Here is a 23,251-nt window from a genome sequence, read left to right on the forward strand (position 1 = left end):
GTTTGATTCTAACATTCCCTCTCCTTGTACAGAATGTCATAACATCCCATAACAACAGGGAATTCGTTCAATCAAGAAAACAACACTGCTTGTGAATTTAACATTTAAGAAGGTAGTATCTTTCACTCACCTCCTTGTGACAACTGCATCATATAAACTCCAAATGTTATCCAGCACAAGCTGCACAAACAGTGGCTTCTTTCCTTTGGCCTGCAGCAAAGAGGGAGACAAAAGGAACACATCAGAATGAATGCAAGAGATAAGGAGTTTGACAGGGCATTTGGTTCCAAGTTCAGCTCAAAGAGTCCAGTTTCATCAGTCCAGAGAATCTTTGTCCTCATACTCTAAGTCCTCCATGTTGTTTGTCAAACTCATAGCGAGAGTGTAGGTATATGCCTTTTACTCAAAGTGTCTTGCATCTAACCACTCTACCATGAAGGCCTGATTGATGGAGTTCTTCTGAGATGGCCATCCTTGTGGCAGGTTCTCCGCAGAGGACATATGGAGCTCTGTTAGAGTGACTGTTGGGTTGTTAGTCCCTGACCAAGGCCCTTCTTGTCCGGAGTCCTAGTGGTTGTAAACTTTTTTACCTTTTCATACTGTGCCCCTGGGAACATTCCAAGCTTTCAAAATGGTTTTATAACATTGCCCTAATCTATGCCTCGCCAAGGCCTGTCTAAAGCTGCTTAATCATGCAATTATCTAATCAGTCAATAGTGTGACCGCAGTGCACTCAATGTTGCAGATCCAGGTCAGGAGCTTCAGTTAATGTTCACATCAAACATCAGAATGAGGAAAAATGTGATCTCAGTGATGGCTGGTGTCAGACACTGGTTTGAGATTCTCAAACTGCTGATCTCCTGGATTTTCACACACAACAGTCCCTAAAGACAGACTCGTTGGAGCTGACAGAAAGGCTACAGTCACTCAGATAACCACTCTTTACAACTGTGGCTAAAGGAGAAACTTCAGAGTGACCAATACGTCCAACCTTGAGGTAAATGGAATACAAAAGCAGACGACCACATCAGGTTAGACTTCCTGTCACCAAGAACAGAAAGCTGAGGCTGCAGTGGAAACAGACTCACAAGACCTGGTCTGATGGATCTGGATTTGTGCTGAGGCAGCAGAAGGTAAGGTCAGAATTTGAATCCATGGGACCAACCTGCCTTGTGTCAACAGTCCAGGCTGGTGGTGGGGTATTGGTGTGACAAATGTTTTCTTCTGGATGCCAATCAATCACAGTTTGAATGCCACAGTCTATCTAGACTAAAACCAGCTGATACTAGACTGAAGCCAGCTGACACTAGACTGACACCAGCTGACACTCGGCTGAACCCTGTTGACACTAGTCTATAGAACTCCTTTACAGTCTGAATATTGTTTACAATGACTCAAAAAATGATTTAGATGTGTGAAATCAGTTGAGTTCCCCTTTAAGCGGAATGGAGACCATGGCCAGGCCTCAGGAGACCATTAATGTTTGTACATAATTGAATAGCAATGCATCCAATAGTTTTTGAGATTTTCCAGTTTGGAACAAATTGGCTGACCGACTGACGGACCTTTCCATCTGAAGAGCAACACTAGCAGCGTGGATAAGAAGACAGACCAAACATAGCAACCTTGTCTCTTTTAGATGTGACAAATCCACCTTCAGAGATATCATTCCATTAATTTGAACCAGAGTTTTCAATCATGATCTATAACAATCTTGGGGGCTTCCAGTACACAAGAAGTTAAAAATAAATTATCCATCAGCTATACTGATTATCTTTTTGGCAATTGCAGGAGGGCTGGAGTCAATCTGTCACTGGCATGTTTGGTATAAAAGCCTGGTTATCAGCCATAAAATAATATCAAAAACTATAAAACAAACCAACAGCAAACAGACATACACACTGTCAATAGTGTCTGTCTAGGCCTGTTTAGACTGATTTTTGCTCAGAAAGAATGTTCTTAGTTTAGCAGAGAGTCCAAATACACAGTACTGACTGACAGCAGTGTTTGCCTATTGAAATGGTTAAACAGTCATAGTGTCAGAGAGGCTCAACATTCAAGACCCCTTTAAGTGAGGGTTGTAACAGGGCCGGGTGTGATCAACCTGTTCCTTTACACCCCTTTGTTCACAAATAAATACACTGGGGAGCCAATCAATAAACAGTCACAGTCAAACACCTTTCTTTATTTATTCAGGGTTCCTAATCTTTTCTAGAGATCATTTTCCAGGACTTTTCCAGGACATTTTCAGTGATGATGTAGCTCATATGAAGGACATGAATCACATCATATACCAATGTGTTGTATATTAGTATGTATCTGGGCATCTGACCTGAATTATGTGCAGTTTATACTTGGCTCTATTTATGAAATGATCTCTTATATGCTTAATCAAATATGAAATTATGCCAAATTGATAGCAATTGTCAATAAAAAGTATCCTTATTAATTTATAACCTGACTCACCTTTTTTCTTATGCCTGACATACATTGCTGCCTGATCACCAATAACTACACAGTAGCCTACTGACAACCTACCAACAGTGACTTAAGTGTGTGTGTGTTTGCCAAACAAAACCAATAGCATCCTGTTCAAAATACTGTCATCTACACACTAGCCTACCATTTGAACGTCAACATGAACATAACTTTCCCCTAAATAGGAGAATGTTAAAATAATTTTCCAGGATAACAAAATATTTTCCAGGACATTTTACTTTTTCTTTCACTTTCCATGACTGGTAAATTGGTCAATTGTTTTCCAGGTTTTCCAGGACACATGGGAACCCCGTTTGTTGCTGTAAATTGGAAGACTTGATTTTTTGCATGGACAGTATTGGAGTTAAATCCATCAATAACTTCCTGAGGTTGAGAGTTTTAAGAATTAGGATTGGTGTGTAATTATTTATGAGGTCACACGTTAGCAAATAAAATGAATGCTAAAAGTTGCAAACAAAAGAGCACAGCACTGCTACTGGTGATGTTAACACCCACAACTTTCAGTCATACAAGGCTATGTAAAAACCTTCATGCATAAAGTGATTTGCATGATTTTAAACATATTTTCAGCTCAGCTCACAGCTCATGTGCATATAGTACATCAGATTTATTGACAGTAGACTATATTAGCACAGTGTGGTGGTCAAACAAAATTAATTTAGGGCAATCAAAGATAATTACAGCAGAACCAAAATAGCGGAGTTGGGCAAAGTTCAGATGAAATCAGTGTTCACAAAATAGAAGAAAGGCAAGGCAGAGAAGCCACGAACATTCCCATATTCTTCTCCTGAATCTCTTATTTTTTTTTCAATGAGGTTTGCTTCTATCAGTGCTCCAAGTCAGATTCAGCAAACTCTCTTAACTCTCTTCAGCCTGATGAATACCATGAGGTCATGAGGAGGTGGGTGTTCCTGAGATCATTAGCATAATCTCCATCCTTAAATCACTATAGAGCTCTACCTGTCTACCTCTGTTTGTGGGCAAGTTTCATTCACAAAAATGTTAAAGCAATGTTAAATGTAAATGATGTTAGAGCAAAAAACTGGTCTCAGTAACAGGACGTACTCAGTAGTGTCAGAAATTATATTAGACCAGATATTATATATCTTATATGTATATTATATTGGACCAGAGGAACAATCACGCAGTATTAAGAAGATGCCTCATCATCAGTGCAGCAATGTACTGTGACAGAAATCAGGTGGAAATGATTTGACATGAAGTTAGACACACTTTAATAACAAAGTGATCAATGACTGAAATGGGATATGCTCAAGGGGAGGTGTCATTCATTGAGAGACTGTTATACAGCATGTTACATGTTATAACAGAAAATGTAAAGATCTATGAGTAGCTGCTGGACTGAGGCAATGTTTCTAAAAACTACTGAAATGTAGCCTATCAAAATATGATGATAAAATTATAATATCCAGAAGACCCCTTAAACCTCCCTGTAAATTGGCAAGCCATGATGATAGAATGAACAGAATATTAATTTTGCATGACATTTATTTTCTTTATGTATTTTTTTGATTTGAGTTGATTTTGGTATTATATTTTAATGCCTGCCGTCCTGTTGTGGCAGGCAGACTACCTGTACATGAGTTCTTTGACATGTCGTAGTCTGAACTACTACTAATTTCATTTGTACGTAAAAGAAAATTGAAAGAAATTGGTGAACGCAACAAGTGATTTTAATCATTCATACATGTCAATAAATAAGGATTTTTATGACGTACAAGTGGTTCTTGCTTAAACTGAACTGGCTAATGATTAAAAAAAAAATACAACATGGTAGATGAACAGATAATATTGCTCAAGCTAAACATGATGAGTAACTCATAGATAGATTATGAGCAGTTGGTCGGAGCAGGGGAGGGCAATTTAAGATCACAGCTGTGACATCCTCATCTTTACAGTGTGAGATCAGCCCTTTCCGCAATGTTTTAGAGCTACAGGTGTTCACTCTCTCAACAGTCACCACAGAAAGGATGTTTTTTGGAAATACATCAACCCAAACGTTTGGTGCTGTAAGAAATCCCATACTGAAAACACATATTAAAAGAGATCTACAATTATAGTTACATTACCTGAGCTCCTTTCATGATCTTCTTTGCCTTTGCATTGAGGTAGAAATCTCCCCACAGGGTTCTGAGCAGCACCTCTGCTTTAATACCCATCCTCTGGCTGTAGATGTGGGCAAACTGCTGGATGCTAGAAAAAACAAAATCATAAATGTAAATACATTTTTATGCAGGTTACTGACAACAGAAAAGCATACTCCATGAATTAGTTTTTTTGTTTTAACTGGCCTTATTAGCAGCTTTGAGTTCAGTGGAGCTGAACAGAATAAACATCACTCTGCTCTAGTCTGGACCTCGGCTTCCTCCCCATCGGCTTCACACAAGTGCGAGTTCAGAGGTGGGGAAGACTTGCTGTCACCGCTGGGACTTAATTGGTTTATTTATAGCAAAGAATGATCACAAGGACACAGCTCACCTCAGAACTGGGTCTTCATGTTCTCATAATTGACTGCCATACATCAAACTACCAGTGCAGCAAGGAGATTCATGTAACTGTGTTAGCATGTAGAACACATGTTGTGAAGTGGCTTCCTCAGTTACAAGTAATGAAAGGTTAAGGAGAAGCATTTTATTTTAAAAGTTCTTTACTGGACAAAAGAATGAGGTCCTATCGAACAGGTTGAAGTTCCTCTGATGGTTCTGTAATCATGTTGAGGGTCATATGGTGTCACAGATATTTAATCCAAGTTGACAGCACCATCTAGGGGACATCTGAACATCTGTTCGGCTGGGTCTATAGGTGGTTTAGATGTATACAGTTAAATGTATTTTGAGTATTAGTTAAGTTACTAGGTCAGGGTACAATTCCAGAAGCATGTTAATCATATTTTTGGCCTTGGGTTAAAAATAGCGGTGGGATACCTTCAATAAATGACCCATTTTCTGGAATACTAACCCACCAAGGTTTCATGTCTGTAGACAAGACTGAGTTAATTTCTTTAAACTCACATTTTTTCAAGAATATAAATAATGTAAGCATGAAACATTATGGCCCAGGGCCCCTCCACAAGGCCTCAAGAACAGATATAAATACATGGGCCACATGAACGCCCACTCACTGCAGTTTATAAAATGCTTTAGTGCTTCTTATTATTAGATAAACTAGAATGTAATCAAATTAACACAGATGAATTTTTCCTTTTATTTGAAGTGACTTCAATTTTGTTTTTTGTTTTTTATTTGCTTCCATATGTGCTGACAAGTAAAGAGACAACATAATATTGAGAAGCACAGTTCTACTGACTGCTAATTCAGTGTTTACACACTTAAAGCAGGAAACATCCAAACACTAGCTACATTTAAAATAAGCTTAAAACATTTTGATATAATTTAGCTTTTTATTAGTTTTGTGCATATTATATGGTTGTTAATGTGCATGGGTCTATTTTGTAACTTATTCTCTACAATATTGTGCTACACAAATAAACGTCAACTTGATTTTGTTGGGACTGGACTGGACTAACATTCAGATATTGTTCACACACTCTCAATGGAACTGTGATGATATAATACTTTGTTGTTGCTCTCCAAAATTCTTTTTGATTTCAAGCAAATCGCAAACAAAAACTGATCAAAATAATTTATGTGTTTTTCTGACTACTTTGTTGGTTTACAATCTGAACAGCAAACACTCAAATGCCCTAATCTATATTTCTGACCAGTGAGATAAATGGGGCAAAATAAGTAAATCACTTTCCTCTGAATGATGAGGAGAGTAAACTCAGTGATGCTTGTTAATGAATAAATCTGCTTCATTTAGAACTTTATTGGAAAGAGCTCATATCATGACTGAAACTGAAACAGTTCCTGACTGAACCATCAGCAGCTTCCAGTGAAATTGCCTTTGAAGTATTGAAGCTCTCTAAATCTAAAGACCTTTTCTCCCTCCGAGCCTCGCACACCACTGATGTCATCAACGCAGGTTCAGAGGAGAGCAGCCTCACCTGAAGCCCCATCCATCTATGGCGCTGGCAAAGACTACATTCCCTTGGTCAGGAGAGAAGTAGAGGTGGGAGTCGTCTGCCTCCTCCAGCCCAGCACTCCAGTCATAAACCTGATCACCAGTCAACGTCTCGCCCTCTTTCTCCTCCTCCTTCTCCTTCTCTGCTCGCTCCTCCAGCACTTTGGATGTGAACAAAGTTCCTGTCACTGCGTTCACCTACAGGGAGCAACATGCACACGAATGCTTAGTTACAGTGGTCTACAAAAGAACAAGTACAACAAAGTACATCTTCACTAACAGTGGGCTTTGCAACACAACAGTGGCTGAGAGTGTTGGAGAAGACTGTGGCCTGTGTCAGGTGAGACTTGGACCTCTCACCTGTTCCAGGATTTTCTGCAGGTGGGTATAAGCTTCCTGAGACGTGAGTTTCAGCTCTGTTATGAGTCGGTCTATCTTATTGATGACCAGAACAGGCCTGATGTTCTCCAGCCACGCCTGACGCAACACAGCCTGGGTCTACACAAAATGCAAACATGATAATAAATAATAAATATGATACAGTTAGAAAGAATCCACTAAAAATAGAGGTTTTATATAGCTGATCAAAACTGTGCAATTCCTTTATCTAATATATCAATAGTTTTTCTTTTTTTTTATATATATATACAATTTAAGTATTCATGGTAAAACAATGTGATGATAGATCAACTCCAAGCATTTTATAATATTCACAAGATTTTTAAAGGTTACTTTAAATTGTTTCAAGTTTGGAAAATGATTCTTTTAATTTTAAATGGATAAAATTGCTGTTTTTACCCATCAATTATGACACCCATGAGGACAAAGTGAAAACATGTTCAAATTCATTAAAAATCTAAAACTGAAAACTCTCAGGGTGAGGTTTGGAAACCAGTTTTAAAGCTCAGAGCTTTCCCAGGAAAACAGTGGCCTCAATCACAGTGAAATGGAAGAAGTTTGAAAACCACCAGGACTGATGCTGCTGCTTCTCGCCAGCAGGGACAGAGAGACTGATCACAATTGAAGGAAGAATGAATGCAGCCAAATGCAGATGTCCTTGAAGAAAACCTGCTCCAGAGTGCACATGACCTCAGACTGGGGCAATGGTTCGTCTTTTAGCTCCACAATGACCTGAAGCAAACAACACTGAGTGTCTTCAGGACCAGTCTCTCACTGTCCTTGAGTGTTCCAGCTTAAGTCCAGACTTAAACCCAATAGGACATTTGTGGAAAGACATGAAGATGGCCGTTCAGACATTTCCCATCCAACCTGACTGAGCCTGAGAGGATCTGCCCTGATCCAGGTGTGTAATGCTTGTAGAGACTCACCAAGAAGACTTGAAGCTGCCAAAGGGATTTCTACAAAGTCAGTGAGTTCAGGGTCTGAAGACTTTTGTAACAGATTTAATAAATTTGCAAAACATGTTTTCACTTTGTCATAATGGGATATTGAGTGGGGACTGATTTTTATTTTCTATTAACAATTGAATCCACAACACAGTGTGTAAAAGTGAAGGGGCCTGAAGGGGTCTTAACCTCATACTGCCATACAGACTGCAGACTTGGCATCTTCATGAAAGAATGTGGATCTACGGTAAATAAAATGACTCTTCCTTATATACCAACAGCTTACAGAATGATACAGTAAGTCAACACATATTTACCTGTGGACACACTCCCTCCACAGCATCAACAACTACAATGGCACCGTCACACAACCTGACTGCAGTGGAAACCTCAGAGGAGAAGTCGACATGACCAGGAGAGTCTATCAGATTGAGTAAGTACTCCTGATCTCCTGAGGAGATGAGAAGCACAAAACAAGTTTGAGTCCTTTCATCAAATATGTTTTATTTTGACTGCAGAGAATTGATCTGCTTTAAATTGACAGTAAAGTCAAACTCCAGAGGTCTATTCCAGACAGCAGATTTAACAAAAGTTGAGGAACCCTGAGGTGGGAAACTGAGTTTTCGGTTCCCGAACAGCTGATCTGGGTTAGTTCAATCAACTCTGGGTATGTTCACTCACAGTTAGACACGTGCATGAGGAGTATAAAAAGCCATCAATGGAGCTCTGAATCAACAGGTAAAGAAAGAGCAGAGCCTCCATTTTCATCCAGCGGAGCCAGAAACATTAATGTGACTATCTTTAAAAAACAACAGCAGCAGTGAAAGAGTCTGAGCTGGAGAAAAGAGTCAGTTGGTTCAAACGAACATTTTTTACTCAGCATCATCCACATTATTTAAAAAAAACGTATTTTCTTAAGGGATGCAAAGGGCTGGAATCTACTGTTTGTTAGATTAAATGTTTAAATATATTTATTCACCTGTGAAGTGAGGGGGACAAAGTGAAAATAAAATATACATTGAACAGATCAGACATATCAGATCAGAAGTTTATTGATTGTAACCTCAGATTCTGACCAAACAGCTTCATGATTTTGGTGATTTTCAGTTGAAAAAGCATCAAGGTTAAAGTTGAGTGTAAATTCCGATATCTACATTTAAAAATCTTGCTTAATAGCATCAATGATTATATTTCCACATGTAGTACATTTATATACAGTAACTGAAATGCTGTTAAACAGCTTTAGACTATATTCAAAAACTCACTTTTAAACTACATTTAGTCCAGTTTTTAAATGTTAGTCTTTTCAGCTGCACTACTGTCATCCTCACTCAGAAATATCACATCATCTACAGCATGATATGACAGCTATGATCATCATCAGTGTGACCAATCACAACATGAGAAATAATTCTTCATTGATCAGAGTCTGTGTCTAAAGCTTCACACAATTTTTTTTTTTTAAATTTACAGTAATGAATGCATCGTAAATGTTTCATTGCAGAGGAAATGATTGACAATCTGACAGACATTAGTTACCCAAAAATGTCTTTTTAACATTAGGTCTTTTATGATCAATCAGTCAGTGGAAGGCCAGACACAGATCTCTGATATTCAAATATTAGGCTACACATGGAGGCTTCATCTTCAGCTCGGATTATAACAGACTCTGGACACTAATAATCTTCTTCCAACATAAACTTCATTAAATGAATGTCTCCGATCTTCACTTTAATACAGACAGTATGAAAGAGGAAATGACGTGTTTTGTCAGAAGCTTCTTAAATCGCAGTAGGAGGGGCGGAGAAAGACAGAAACTCAGGGTTTGTTGAAGAAAACCTGCCAGTGAGCAGGTCAGCTCCCACAATTTCCCTCATCTCAGGGTTAAGAAATTCAGAGTTTTAACTAAACCCACTTTCTGGAATAGACCCCAGCTCAGTAACAATGGAGCTCAGATGAGGCAACTAATTATTTTCATGAATCTGTTTTTGTTGGTTCAATTTTTGATATATGTATTCCAAAAATAAACAGTAGCACGCAAAGCTTTGTAGATAAAGAACAATGTGGACTACTATGCATATTAAAGGACAGCCATCAACCAAGGTTCATAGGTGATTCACAGATGCTGTAATATAAACAACATTTAATTCACCATTAAACAATCAAATGTCCTTTTTTGTTTTACAGTATGGAATATTTTTTCTTATTTCTGTGAAGATGACTTGACATCATGTCCAGATATTCCAATGAACCTATGATAGAGACTGAAACGACCAAGAGCGGTTAATCTCAGGATCCGTTGTAAGTTAAGAGCCTTCATGTTACTCTGCATTCACACTGAGAGAAATCCAACATTTAAAAGTAAGAACACTTGTTTGTTGGTTTATTTTTATTTGTTTGTTTTAGACTGGAAATATTGATATCTTACATTTCCTGTGTTACCACAATCACTACTGCTCTCTGCGCCAAAATAACAAATACACATCTAAAAGTCACAATACAAAACCAGAACACAAGAGCAAATCACCACAGAATTAGTCCTGGAGTCTAGTTAAGAGTATAGAGTGACAACAGTGAGAAATATTAGTGGCTTTTACTTCAGACCAAAGTGGCCTTACCATTTCTGTAGTGCAGAGAGATGGCACTGGACTTCATGGTGATCCCTCTGATCTGTTCATCCTCTCTGCTGTCAAGGTACCTCAGCTGGAAGAGTAACAAATCAACTGAAACTGGAATCCAGCACGTGAAGCATGTGAAGGTCTTACAGTATGATGGGGTAGAAAAAGTCACTTACCTTCCCAGCCAGTCGACTGGATATGATACCATTACTTGCCACTAAGCAGTCAGCCAAAGTAGTTTTGCCTGTAAAGATGCAGGTGGTTCAGCTTACAACACGAACGTTTTGACGGACACGAAAACCAAAAGATGTTACCATGGATATTTAATTTTTTCTTTATTCAAATTGAGCTATTTCTGCACACAAGCTGGTAAAAATCATGTAGACTAAATTCTACTTGGAATTTGGTTTGCAACATCTGCACAATAAAGATGTTTAATATTGGCATGTGAACTCACCATGGTCAACGTGTGCCAGGATGCACAGGTTTCTTATGTTTGAGGGGTTTCTCTGCAGTTCAATGATCTTATCCAGGCTGGTGTGTCCCATGGCGAACACTTTCAACTAATGACGACACTAAACGTGCGAATGATCGCTAACGGGACCTGCTTTAAAAGAGTGGTTTGTCTCTGCTAATGGTGTAGCAGGTGAAGTGTGGCTGTAACTGTGAGCTAGCGTTGGCACAGCACTGTAAATGCAGCGGTTTTAAAACGTGAACATTGTAAACTACACAGTGAGCGCAAAGAGTGAAACTAGACTGGAGCTGAGGAATACTACTGACCCTGGTTTGTTTGAATATTGAGTGGTGATATGTGCTAACACTGTGGCTAGCTTAACTTGACTCCTCACAGAAAGAGGCCGACCTCGCCCGTGAAGTCTCTACACAACACCGCCGACACCTACTACACGGTTGTGTGGCGTTAAATACAACCGTACTGTGAGAATAAAGTCATATATCGAAGACATGTGGACATTCTCGTCTCACGTTGTTGTTCCCGGAAGTTAATAAGGCATGTTAACCACGCCCGTTTGCTAACATTGGTGCTGCATTCAGGGAACATGCTAAAAATTACTTTTATCCTGGGACTTCATATTTTACCATGTACCTGTCAGTTTAGTGGAGTATATTTATGAATATTTCATTAAAAATACCGCCTAATTCAGCTTTAGTAGAACACAGCAATAACTCGATTCAATATCAACAAAAATTTGAGACTTTCTACTTTTAACAAATTGTGCAAGTATTTACAAAAGGTCCTTTTTATATACATAACACGGAATTCAGTATACTCCCAGTAGAGGGTGACACAGGAGTAGACGTCCCCTCCTGTCCCATAAACATTCCTGTCCCAATCCCATGACAAAATAATAATCATTTAAAAAGAAAACAGTGACCCACAGGATTCCCCAAAAATTGTCAGCCTCTAGTTCCCAGTGATGTGACTTTGTCTGGATAGAGAATATTTTCATGAACTAGAAAAACTAATTTCTGCATTAATATTATACATGAACTTAAAATTGATCTTGGCAGTATGGAAGCATAATGCATTAACTTGAGAAAAAAATTCTGTTTTTCTGAATTGACGAGATTATTGTAGCAATTGAAAATAAAGGATGAACAGGTGAACAAATTATATATACATATCTTTATAAATATTTTATGTTTTAGGTTTATTTGACTCCGTAAAAGCATCAACCTATGAGACATTCTTATAGTTTTTCTATTTTTACATATTGACTTCATTCATGATCAAGACTCAAAAAAGCAGATTCTACCTAACTGTATTAAGTTCACATTATAATTATACATGTGAACTCATACATGAAAAAAAAAATCATAGTCACAGGCACACAATGTAACTTGCAACCTAAATATAGACACTTTTTTATTCATATATGATTTTGCCTTCACATCAAATGTTGGATATTCAAAGATGGCATAGATTTTTCTGGAGTTCTGTTTCCAGTAATGGGAGCCTTGGGAGTCATTTACTTCTGTATTTAAAGTCAACATTTACATTAATTAGAAACAAATAATTACCAAGTTCCTTATCATACACCTTACCACTGTTAAAAAGAAAAATAGAAGCACAGAAACACTGACATCTATAATGTGATGCAATTTATTTTCAGCAAAAAAAAAATATATATATATATTAGAAACATCAATTTCAGTGTGTCGTGTGGCGTAGTGCTGTAAGCAGGCGCCCCATGTGTAGAGGCTACAGTCCTCGCTGCAGTTGCCCCAGTTCGAGTCCTGCATCGGACGGCCTTTGCCGTCATTCCCCCTCTCTGCCTCCTCATTTCCTGTCTCTCTACTGTCCTGTCCAATAAAGGCACAAAAGCCCCCAAAAAAGAAACATCAATTTCAGGATGAACCCGGGCCCACACAACAAACAAAAGGAAAGCTACGTATCTCCCCAGAAAGTGCTGAATAACCCTAGGTGAAAACAAATGGTACAAAAGACATTGACTTAACCTGGCTCCCTATGGTGAGGCCAAAAAAGGAGAAGACTGTTAAGAAATTGGCAGCTCACCCCTGTAGCATCAGTGTGTCAATAAAGTGTGTCAATCCTTCAACTTTGCTGTTATTCATTCAACAGTTGCATTGCCATCTAAAAAGCAAATAATCACTGTCCTAGAAGTACTGAGCTTGTCATTCACTATTTCAGCCATATGGATTGAACTGGTGATAAATCAGTTTAAATTTACTTCTATAGGCCTATATTTATATAATAGGACGAGATCTTAGCAGCAGAGATCATTTCTACATTTAACAAGTAACCTTTGGGAAAGATCTTGCTGGGTACAGGCTGCTAGCTGGTGGAGTTACCGGTAGAGAACGTGGTGCTTTAGTGGAAGCAAAAGTTCAGGGTCAGCACAGGAAGGCAGAAGAAACACCAGCAGTGGGTAGTGCTCTGTTTGCAGGATGTTGACTTTGGTCTGGTTCTCCGTCAACCTCATAATGACCGCAATGTAAAAGATTTGGGGTACAAAAATGTCCCATAGGCTCAGGCTATACTGCGGTGTTCGCATCATCATAATCAGGTTTATTATCAAATAGGTTTTCACACACAACAATTTGCTTTGGTGTTTTGGTGCATAAAAATAAAACATAGTGAGAATAAAAAATATAGAAATAAAGCAAAAGGAAGTACTGCAGTCCTAAACATCTGTGGATGTGGGTGGGGGGCAACTGCAGTCAGGAGGTTTTGGTCCTGATGGACAGCAGCCTCCTTCCAGAGGGGACTGAATCAAAACATTTGCCAGACTAGAAAGACGCATCACTTGCTACACTATTAATAATCAGTTCATGCTTATTACATAAATATGCTTGATAAATAAAAAAAATAAACCAAGTGGCCCAGGAGGTTAAAATTCAAAATTGAACCAAACATTAGTATTGCTCATCACTGGAGTAATAATATACAGACGTGATAATAACTGTGAAATTTAGACTTTTGGGTGGTTGATGTCTTTAATGTCTTTAATCTTAAATTTTTCCTAAATACTGCATAATGTATTACGGAAATTAAGTCTTAGACTCAATGCTCTATGTTGTGAAAGATAATGCTACAGTAGATAGTGTTATCAAATTTTATTTCCCCTTTGGCCCGCCACTTTTCAAATTCAAGCTGGTCAACCGCAAAAACCTGGCTTACCTGCCTATGTCCGCCCAACTAAACACAAGAGGAAGTCGAATTCTGGCGGAACACAACATTAACCCACATAAACTTGGTGTCTGTCATAAATTCATGTTTGATAATAGAGTAAATGTTTATGCTTCTATAATGGTCATTGAAGAACTGGAGGCTTTACTCACTAATATGTTGATGGAGGTAAGAAAATATGACCATTAAAGATTACATTCAGTTAATAAACTTTTTCCCCAATAAAAAAAGTAGGTCCTAAATTTATTTATCGTTGATTAATTACATACTCTGACCATTTTCAAGCTTAAGTAAAACATTGCCATATAATTACAGTACAATTTGTGAAAAGTATAATGACCACTCTCCTTTAATATTCTTGCAATATTTTGGATTGATTTCTACAGCTTAATGCTTCAGTGTTCATCAACACTAAATGATGAACAGATATAGAGGAACACAGCAACTTTTTCTCCCCTCAGAAGCACAGACTGTGCAAGGAGGTGCGTTTGTTTTACAGTTTGCGCAGTTTGCATTTATTAATATAGTCATTTCAACATATTATATATTGAATAACATTTATACTGAAAAGTTACGTAGATTATTTAATTGATGGTTGACACACTAATTGGTCTTTCTAGAGTCTATAAACTTGATGGCTGCATTAGAGAACAGCAGCAATGGTGAGGAGTGGTCCTGAAATATCATAATTGTTTACATATACATAACACATATTGTGTTATTAGTTTGGCAGGCCTCCAGTAATGGAACCTGTAACATTTTTTTACAGACTGCAGATGGCAGGGTTTTCCCAACCATTATAAGGTTTAGGCGCAGCGCACCACCTAAGCCGAATGAATGTGAAATCATTGTGGAGAGCATTAGAAGAAACGTGTAACTTTTCACAGATGTAATAGCTTTAGTCACCAGTGGACTTATTTAGCAGGTTTTGTCTTTACTTGTTCACACTTGCACATGCTTTTGTATTCTCATGTGTTGTTGTATTCTCTCTCTACTTAGGTGAGTGACATTGTTGCTCTGTGACAGAACCTGCTAGACCACGACATATTACTTCTGCCAGAAACAGGAAATTAAAATATGAGAACAGAATTAAATTAAATTAAAATCATGTGGCTGTATATTTTGTTTATGTATAAGAAATGTGACTGCTGTTTATTGTGACGGTTTCTGCCTAAATGTAGTTGTTATGGACAGATACTGTGCTGTCGTGTCTTCAAAGGTAACAGAGGGTGGTGATCACAGGAGCCAGATTTGGAGCACCTGGGCTGCCCACTCCCAGGGCAGGAGGGCAGAGGTCACATCACTCTTCCCTCTCTGTCTCTCACCTGGACTCATCCCTGCCATCATCAGCACAGCACAGCTTTTGTTTTCATTCTGCTTCACAACATCCTTCAACTCCTACTCATTGATCTTAGTCACTGATATTAGTGACTGACACACTCCATATTTGTATGTATTTTCCATATTTATTCATTTTATTATGATAAATATTCAAATCAGTCGTCATCAGTTGTGTCCATTCACTAATTTGTCATGGCCAAGGAGCCGGGTTATGACATTATTAACTTCAGTGTCCAGAGCATGAGCACCATAATCTCTACTGTTCTCTGCTGAGATTTTAGTTGCACTAGAAGAAATGATTTTCATTATGTAAAATAAGACCTTAAAGTATTATGTGGTTGGTGAATTCAAAGGCTCTGTTTTTGTCTGACACCAACAATCATGTCACAGTCACAGTCACTGAGATTCTGATGTTTGATGTGAAAGTTTACTGAAGCTCCTCCCCTGTTCCTGCACATGTTGCACTACTGCCTCATGATTTGGCTGTTTGGATAACTGCAAGAATAAGCAGGTGTACAGGTGTTCCTAATAAGTGCACTGACTATATTTTTCACTTCTGCAGCAGCTAGTCAAACAGCTTAAATAGTCAAAATAACAAACAAGTATATTTCCCAAAATATCAGTATTCACGTATAAATATCCCATAACATTGTAAACATGTAAAAATGCTCTATAATGAATAAATAAAATAATTTGTCCAGTATTGCTTTTTCACTAAAATGTTCAATAAAGTACTGAAAAGGAGTTACAAAACACATCTACTCCATATTCCAGAATACATGTGCATGCACACATTTTAAATGTGTGCAAGTTTATTCTGAATTTGGAAACAGTAGTTTCACCAGAATAAAATAAAATTCAAAAAATCCTAACTCAAGGTCCACTTTCTAGAGGAGCTGTGACAAGCTCAATCTGATGAGGAACACAGTGAATGAAAGCCTACGTTTTTTTTTCTTTTGCAATATACAGATATATTCAGTTTTCAAAACTTTAAGCACCGGACAATAGATATAAACTTCACTCAGTGATGACTGGTAAAAACAAAAACTAGATCCACATTTATTAAGTGATCAATCTGTCTTTAATCCTTTGCATTGTTATCTAAAGCACTTAGATGATTTGTTGTACTACTTCATGTTCCCTCAGTCAAGCTGCAAATCCACAAGCATCATAATGTCACTACGTCAGATAGACTGTATGAAGTCATCAGGGAGAAACACTGAAGAATGTACTTTACTGAATGGCATTTCACAATGGAGATAGAAAACATTGGAGATTGACCTTAAACATGCAAATGAAACCAGCTGAGTGGGAGCAAACACACCACCCATTATACAAGTGCTTTATATTCTAAGATCTTAAACAGGAGTTAAAAAGACACTTTAACCATGAATAAGTAAGAAAATAGAAGTCTCACACAATCTACATTGCTCAATATATGATATTGCACTTAGAACACAGCATATACAAGACATTTTTACAATGCAGCACATCGGTATAAGAACCAACACAAAAGTAACATGAACAGACCCATCAGTCAAAAACATCGTTGTGCTGGTGCCTCAATGATCTGACTTTTCTTCTCTTGTAATATTGAAATTATTTCACAAACTGTCAGAGATTCAGAGTGTGGTGTTGATGAATCTGTGGATATGAATTCATGCTTCTCTTCTCTCTTCAGTGACATGTGACAATCACGAGCCAGTACCTTCACACAGGTGAATGGTTTTTGAGGACTAAATTCCTCTTTATGTACATAGGTGACTTGACGATGCTATTTTAAATCACACACAGGACTTCCACTGCTCGATTTTGTCTACAGGGTTTCACCAGTCCTGTAACCCCACGAATAATGTTTCATTCTGGATGCCGCCACTGTACATAGACCTTTAGCTTGTGACCCTAACATCAAACCAACATTTTACCTTTGATTTACCATCTTCCTCTCAATGTCTAATCCAAATTTGGACCATTTTAAATTCTATCCACTCAGCCAACAATTCATTCTAATCTCAATCATTTTCCTCTTGAAATATCTTTGCACATTTGGATCTCTGACACTCTCTCTGGCCTGGACTTTAATCCCTCGTCAACTGGTCTGCCTTAACCCCAACCATCCAATCCCATCCAGGTCTGCCTGATTGTTTCCTGGATTCTCCTTATCCCATCACTCACTCATCACACTTCTCTACTCCCCTGCCACGTTGAGGCTGAATGGGGGTCCACATGGTGTGTGGACTCTTGAGTGACATAAGTCAACCTGTGCCTTAGGTCCCTATTCCAAAGTCGATTGCCTTGGTTGGGGGGAGCCATTGAGAATCACTACTCCAACCCTTACCGTGACATCTGACATATCTGACATGATCTTTCCCAAACCTCAAGAACTGAAGTTGTCTAACCTTTAACCATATGTTAACCACATTTTAGTTGCCATAATCACTATCTTTCCCCACCCATAGCCATCCCATGAATGCCACACAGATAGTAAGAACAGCTCATCTTAAAAAATGACGGCACTGAACATCAAAAAATGTTGACATTAGGAAAATGTGGGGATGTGGGGTTCTGAATGACAACACAACATTTTAGACTGAAGTCACTAATATTTGGTTTTGTATTGATGTATTTGTTTCAGTATCTTTATTTACAATTTCCAATGAAGAAAAAGGAGTCAGTGTGTCTACCAAACTTTGAAGCTTGTCAGGATAGAAAAGCCTTTGAAACAGCATCATGGGACTCTGCACCCACACTGAAGAAAATCTATTAGGATTAGCAGCTCTTTAAAGCAAGGTGACAGACAATACCCATTTAATGGTGTGGATAGTCAGGGATAGATTAAAGGATGGTTTTGGTTTATTACAATCACAAACTATTGTGGGTCCAAGTTTTCCAGTTTTGGCCATCAATTCAATCAGTAGTAAAAACTGTAGATATTTATTTTTATTCAGTTTCAACTTCAGCAGTTTGGATGACACGGCTGAAGTGATTATAACCTCGATCATTGTCTCACTTCTTGTGTCTCTTGGTTGTATCAGTAATGCTGTTTCCAGATGTCGGTAATTACTTCATTGAGTAGAAAAGATGGTCAAAACTATAACAATTAGACCGATGTTGTAATAAACCAGAATTTCTCTTTAATGATCTCAGATGAATCATTTTACAAAAACACCTTTGAATAATACAAATAAATAAAGAACAGTTTAAAGGCAGAAAATGTATGACTGCAATTTTTCTAGGCTGTTTTTGTGTTGCTGTTGAATGGTGAATCTTACATATCAGCTGGGGTTTACACCACTGCCTGATATTTCATAGCTAACAAAGGGCAAACCAATACATCAGTGTAAGTTTGAGGGCAGCGATACAGGTTCTACAATAAGCAATATATTCCTTTGTGGCTGGGCCACCTTTATAGAACGTCACTGGCAACAAAATATTCTGTTTTCGAGGAAAGTCCAAAACTTCCATTTGATCCACATCGTGAACGTGGATTGGATCCAGATCAGAAAATGAAGCCCCCTCATCCTTCCAGCATTTTGAGATGCTGTTGAGTTTCCTTTTAGGAAGCCAAAGAACTGGACCACAGCTTGTCCAGTTTACATATGTGCAGGTCTCGAAGCATCCACTCACAGATGTCGTCCTCCCAGTCATTGCTCAGTTGTTGATCTCGTGTCCATCTGTGGTTATAACTGCTCACTGTCACTAGGTGGAGTCAGCATCCTGTGAACATGACCCACAGCATCTCTGTTTATACATATCCAGGTAGCACAGCTTTAGTCTCTTCACCACATTGCAGTACTGGGTGGTGTCCTTGCATTCACCTGCATGGGAATAAAACACCTCATTTATTCACTTAAGAACAACGTAAAATGTCAACAAAAAAATAATTGAAGACGAGCAAACACATTTTCCACAGTGCAAAACAGGCTCGGGAGAAGGTAAAAAAAAACTGAAACAGGACTTCAGAAAATAAAAGACCACTACAACCGGCGTGGCAAGGGTTGCCACCCATCATGTATAATACGGGATCGTCCTGTATTTGAAATTAAATGCTGCGTCCTGTATTGAATGAATATGGGACGCAATTTGTCCCATATGTTCATGTTATGTCCTCAAAGTGCTGTGAATAATGTAATGTCAAGTAATAATTTTGCATAATCTTTCCGGGACTTCAGGCCGTGATGGAAACGCAGACAACAATGGGCCACAGGATCTTTTAGTTCCTGAAGAAAAGTACCCAGAACTTTAAGTCCCGGGTACTTTTTGGTAGAAACTTGGCCATACACTACAAAACACAACATCAAAAAGTAAAGAAAGTTTGTTCAAAATAAAATTAGTATTGAATTTAAATGGGTTTATTTAAAAGTTAATTTCAATGACTGCTTATAAAATAAAACATACAACTGTTTAAGTGGTGCATCATTTCTTTAAAAAAGTTTCTTGATTATAATGTCAGATTTCTAAATGTAAAGGAGCGATAAAACTGCCTGCTGGTTTTAACAAAGGTCACACACACACTTACTCCCACAGGTGGTGGTGTTGCAGTGCTGCCAGGTGGAGGGCCGTTGGAGCCAGGCACAGTGCTGGTCAGCCAGTATCCTGCCACTCTTGCGGTGAACACAGTCCACCCTGCGTGACTGAAAGCCACTCCCACAGACTACGGTGCATGCCCGCCACACACCAGGACGCCACTGGACATCACAGAGGTCTGAGGAGCAGTTACGTACTGAAAAAGGCCTGAAAGAGAGTTGTTGTTTGTCTTCAGTGTTACACATTTATTGCTGTAGCTGTTTTGCACAGGGACCTGTTTCACACAGCAGATTTATTCAGGTTTAACTATAGTAACCACCATGGTATATGCTAGCTTTCTATGGAATGGGTTAATTTAAGAGGGTCAGATAAGAACAAAAAAACAGCTTGCCTACAAATTGATCAGATCACTGGGAAAATGGAGTCATCACTCTGACTGCAGCCTGACATGGAAAGAAAGACCACCAAGCCACATCGGGTTTCTTTCCTGGTCATACCAGAAATACAGGTGGGACATGGATGTGCATGTGGATACATGACTGGGTCCACATAGCTCCAAAATGTCAGGGCTCATGGGGTAATGCCAATCAGCAGTGATATGTACCATCTGACTGTGTTCCAAGACAGACAAACTGTGCAACAGCAACTGACTATTGTGGGATGTGCTGGATGATCTGCAGAGGCTTCACCTCACAACTTGCAAGATGCAATGTCTTAAAGGAACCGTCACATTTTTTCAAGTTTGTCTAATACTAATACTCACATGCTCATATGTATAAGGAAACAGTCTCACCAGGAGGAGGAACAATTACAGCAATCAAAACCTGATTCAATGTGTATATGGGCATGTTAGCACTCTTTTAAGAGACTTGAGTAAAACCTAGCCTTTAATTCAGGGGTCTCCAACAGGTTGCTCGTGAGCTACCAGTAGCTGGTATTTCTCTTGGTTCTTATGTGGTCTATTCCAGATGTTACTTTTAGAATTCTTACAGTTTTTAACTATTGCAAAAAAACAGTTCCTGAAACTAGGACCCTGTTTGTCAAAACTCCACACACACAAACCAACACCATATACACAAAATACAAAACCTCTTATATCTCTTGGAAAAGCAAGCACTACATCGAAAACTAAATAAACTCTTCTAAAACCATGCTTTAGCTTCCAAACTTTACTCACAAACACCAAACATCCGTCCTCTCGCCACTCCCTGTCCTCTGTGTCTTCTTGCTCCTCCTCCTCCTTCACCTCTTCCTTCTCTAGGCTGCCTCTTTCTCCTCTTCCTATTTCTCCTCTTGCTCCTTCTCCTCTTCCTATTTCTCCTCTTGCTCCTTCTCCTCTTCCTATTTCTCCTCTTGCTCTTCCTCCTCTTACTCGACCACCTCTTCCTCTATTTCTTTCTCCCAAATTTTCCTCCGTTGTTGTGCACACCAAAAAGCAAACCTGACTCCTATTTATGTTGATCAAGCTGTGATTTCTGTGTGATCTGACTGGTTACATGTGTCTTCACACATGCATCCTGAGTTCAGGTGATTGCTACCTGAGCGTGGTGTTTCAGTGGCAATGTTTAGCAATTAACACACAAAGGCTTTCAGTTTTGAATGATGTGTCTAATGTACAGAAGTTAATTTGGTGTCTTGCAAAACACTGTGTGTAGTGTTTTGCAAAAAGTGTGAGGCCGAGAATGTGCGTATAGTTGTACAAGTCTGGGCTGACATTTTGCTCCTTGAGTATCGAGTTTCAAAATCTGTGCATTTTTGATTTTTGTGTGTAAGCAATCATGAAAAACTGTAATATTATACATAATCTAACATGTTGATGTTACATGTGATGTAACCCCCATCCTCTCATGTGAATGCACTCACAGCTCAGACAGTAAACCTTAGCTGTAAAAGGAGTAAATGGAGCCATTTAACAACCAGCTTTGTGAGAACATAGAGAGAGTACTGTGATGTATACAGTGAGTTGCATTTGAGTGTGTGTACCTCTCCCTGAGATCACAGTCTGTGTATGAGGAGCCATTGGCATGTTGGCAGATGACAGATCTCTTCTGAACAGTGGTGGTGGGTCCTAAACACCTCCCTGAACACTGAAATTGGGGAACAGAATTTACACTTAATACATTTCATTTTCAACAGCGTGTAACACTCACACGTTAGATTCTGTGTATGAATGTACCTTTCCCCATGGACTGGTGACCCAGGTGGGACAGTTATCGGCAGTGCACGGCTCTGTGTCTGTGGGCCGGCTTATACTCTCACAGGCAGCTGCTGACTGGGTCCTCACTTCACCTCTGGCGTCCAGCTGCTGACAGGAGACCTGCCTCTGTTTCCAGCCACTGCCACATGAGGCTGAACACTTTGACCACTCTGATACCAGCCATCTGATATGATGACATCAAACAACAAATACAGACATTCACAACAGGGGATAACTGTGTATGCATTGCTTTGTAAGATATAATGCATATGCATTAAACATGAATCTGTCAATCACAACATCAGATGATCAGACAGCTTGTAAATAAACCTCTAGATTAGCCAAACGGTAAAATTATTACTTAATGTGTCTGATATACACATCACTCGTCACACACATCTCACACAGACCCCTGCTTCAACTCTCACCCATCCTACTGCCATAGCTGTGCTTACAGTCTTGCTGTGCAATGAGTGATTATTACCAACATTTGAGGTTTGCTCACTTTCATTTTTACTGCCAAATAAAGTAGTTTAGATCATCTGAATTGCAGTACCTTGGCTTGTTTATGACCTGTTTGATAGGCTGACCCCTCATGTTTCTTGCCTAGTCTGATTTCATTGCGCTAATGTTGCTTTGTTCCCAGATCTCAGCAATAACTTTGGTAAGTAAAATGTTAAAGGAGCTATTTGTAAGTTTTTTGACATAAGCCGCGTTTTGAAGATTGTGAAAAATTATTACTTGACATTACATTATTCACAGCACTTTGATGACAAAACATGAACGAAAATACGGGACAAATAGTGTCACGTATTCATTCAATACAGGACGCATCATTTTATTTTTAAATACAGGACGATCCTGTATTATACATGACAGGTGCCAACCTTAACCACTCTGGTTGTTGTGGTCCTTTATCTTTTTTAAGCCCTGTTTAAGTTTTTTTTTTACCTTCTCCCGGGCCTGTTTTGCAGTGTGTAAAAAAGGTGTTTGCTCGCTCCCTGCGGAC

At 38.8% G+C, this 23,251-nt stretch overlaps 1 protein-coding gene across 1 annotated transcript in view; it reads right to left on the reverse strand.

Moving 5' to 3' along the window:
• Positions 1 to 11,519, reverse strand: part of efl1 (elongation factor like GTPase 1) — a 103,621-nt gene extending 92,102 nt beyond the window's left edge. The window contains exons 1-8 of the mRNA XM_056381327.1: positions 10,965 to 11,519; positions 10,684 to 10,751; positions 10,508 to 10,592; positions 8,207 to 8,340; positions 6,904 to 7,041; positions 6,527 to 6,741; positions 4,590 to 4,713; positions 131 to 210 (exon numbers count right to left, since the gene is read on the reverse strand). Coding sequence (XP_056237302.1) covers positions 131 to 210; positions 4,590 to 4,713; positions 6,527 to 6,741; positions 6,904 to 7,041; positions 8,207 to 8,340; positions 10,508 to 10,592; positions 10,684 to 10,751; positions 10,965 to 11,055 — 935 coding nt within the window. The 5' untranslated portion in view covers positions 11,056 to 11,519. The remainder of the gene's footprint in view (positions 1 to 130; positions 211 to 4,589; positions 4,714 to 6,526; positions 6,742 to 6,903; positions 7,042 to 8,206; positions 8,341 to 10,507; positions 10,593 to 10,683; positions 10,752 to 10,964) is intronic.
• Positions 11,520 to 23,251: the final 11,732 nt, after the last annotated feature.

This window comes from Seriola aureovittata, chromosome 1 (genome assembly GCF_021018895.1).
Source record: "Seriola aureovittata isolate HTS-2021-v1 ecotype China chromosome 1, ASM2101889v1, whole genome shotgun sequence".
Classification (NCBI taxonomy): domain Eukaryota; kingdom Metazoa; phylum Chordata; class Actinopteri; order Carangiformes; family Carangidae; genus Seriola; species Seriola aureovittata.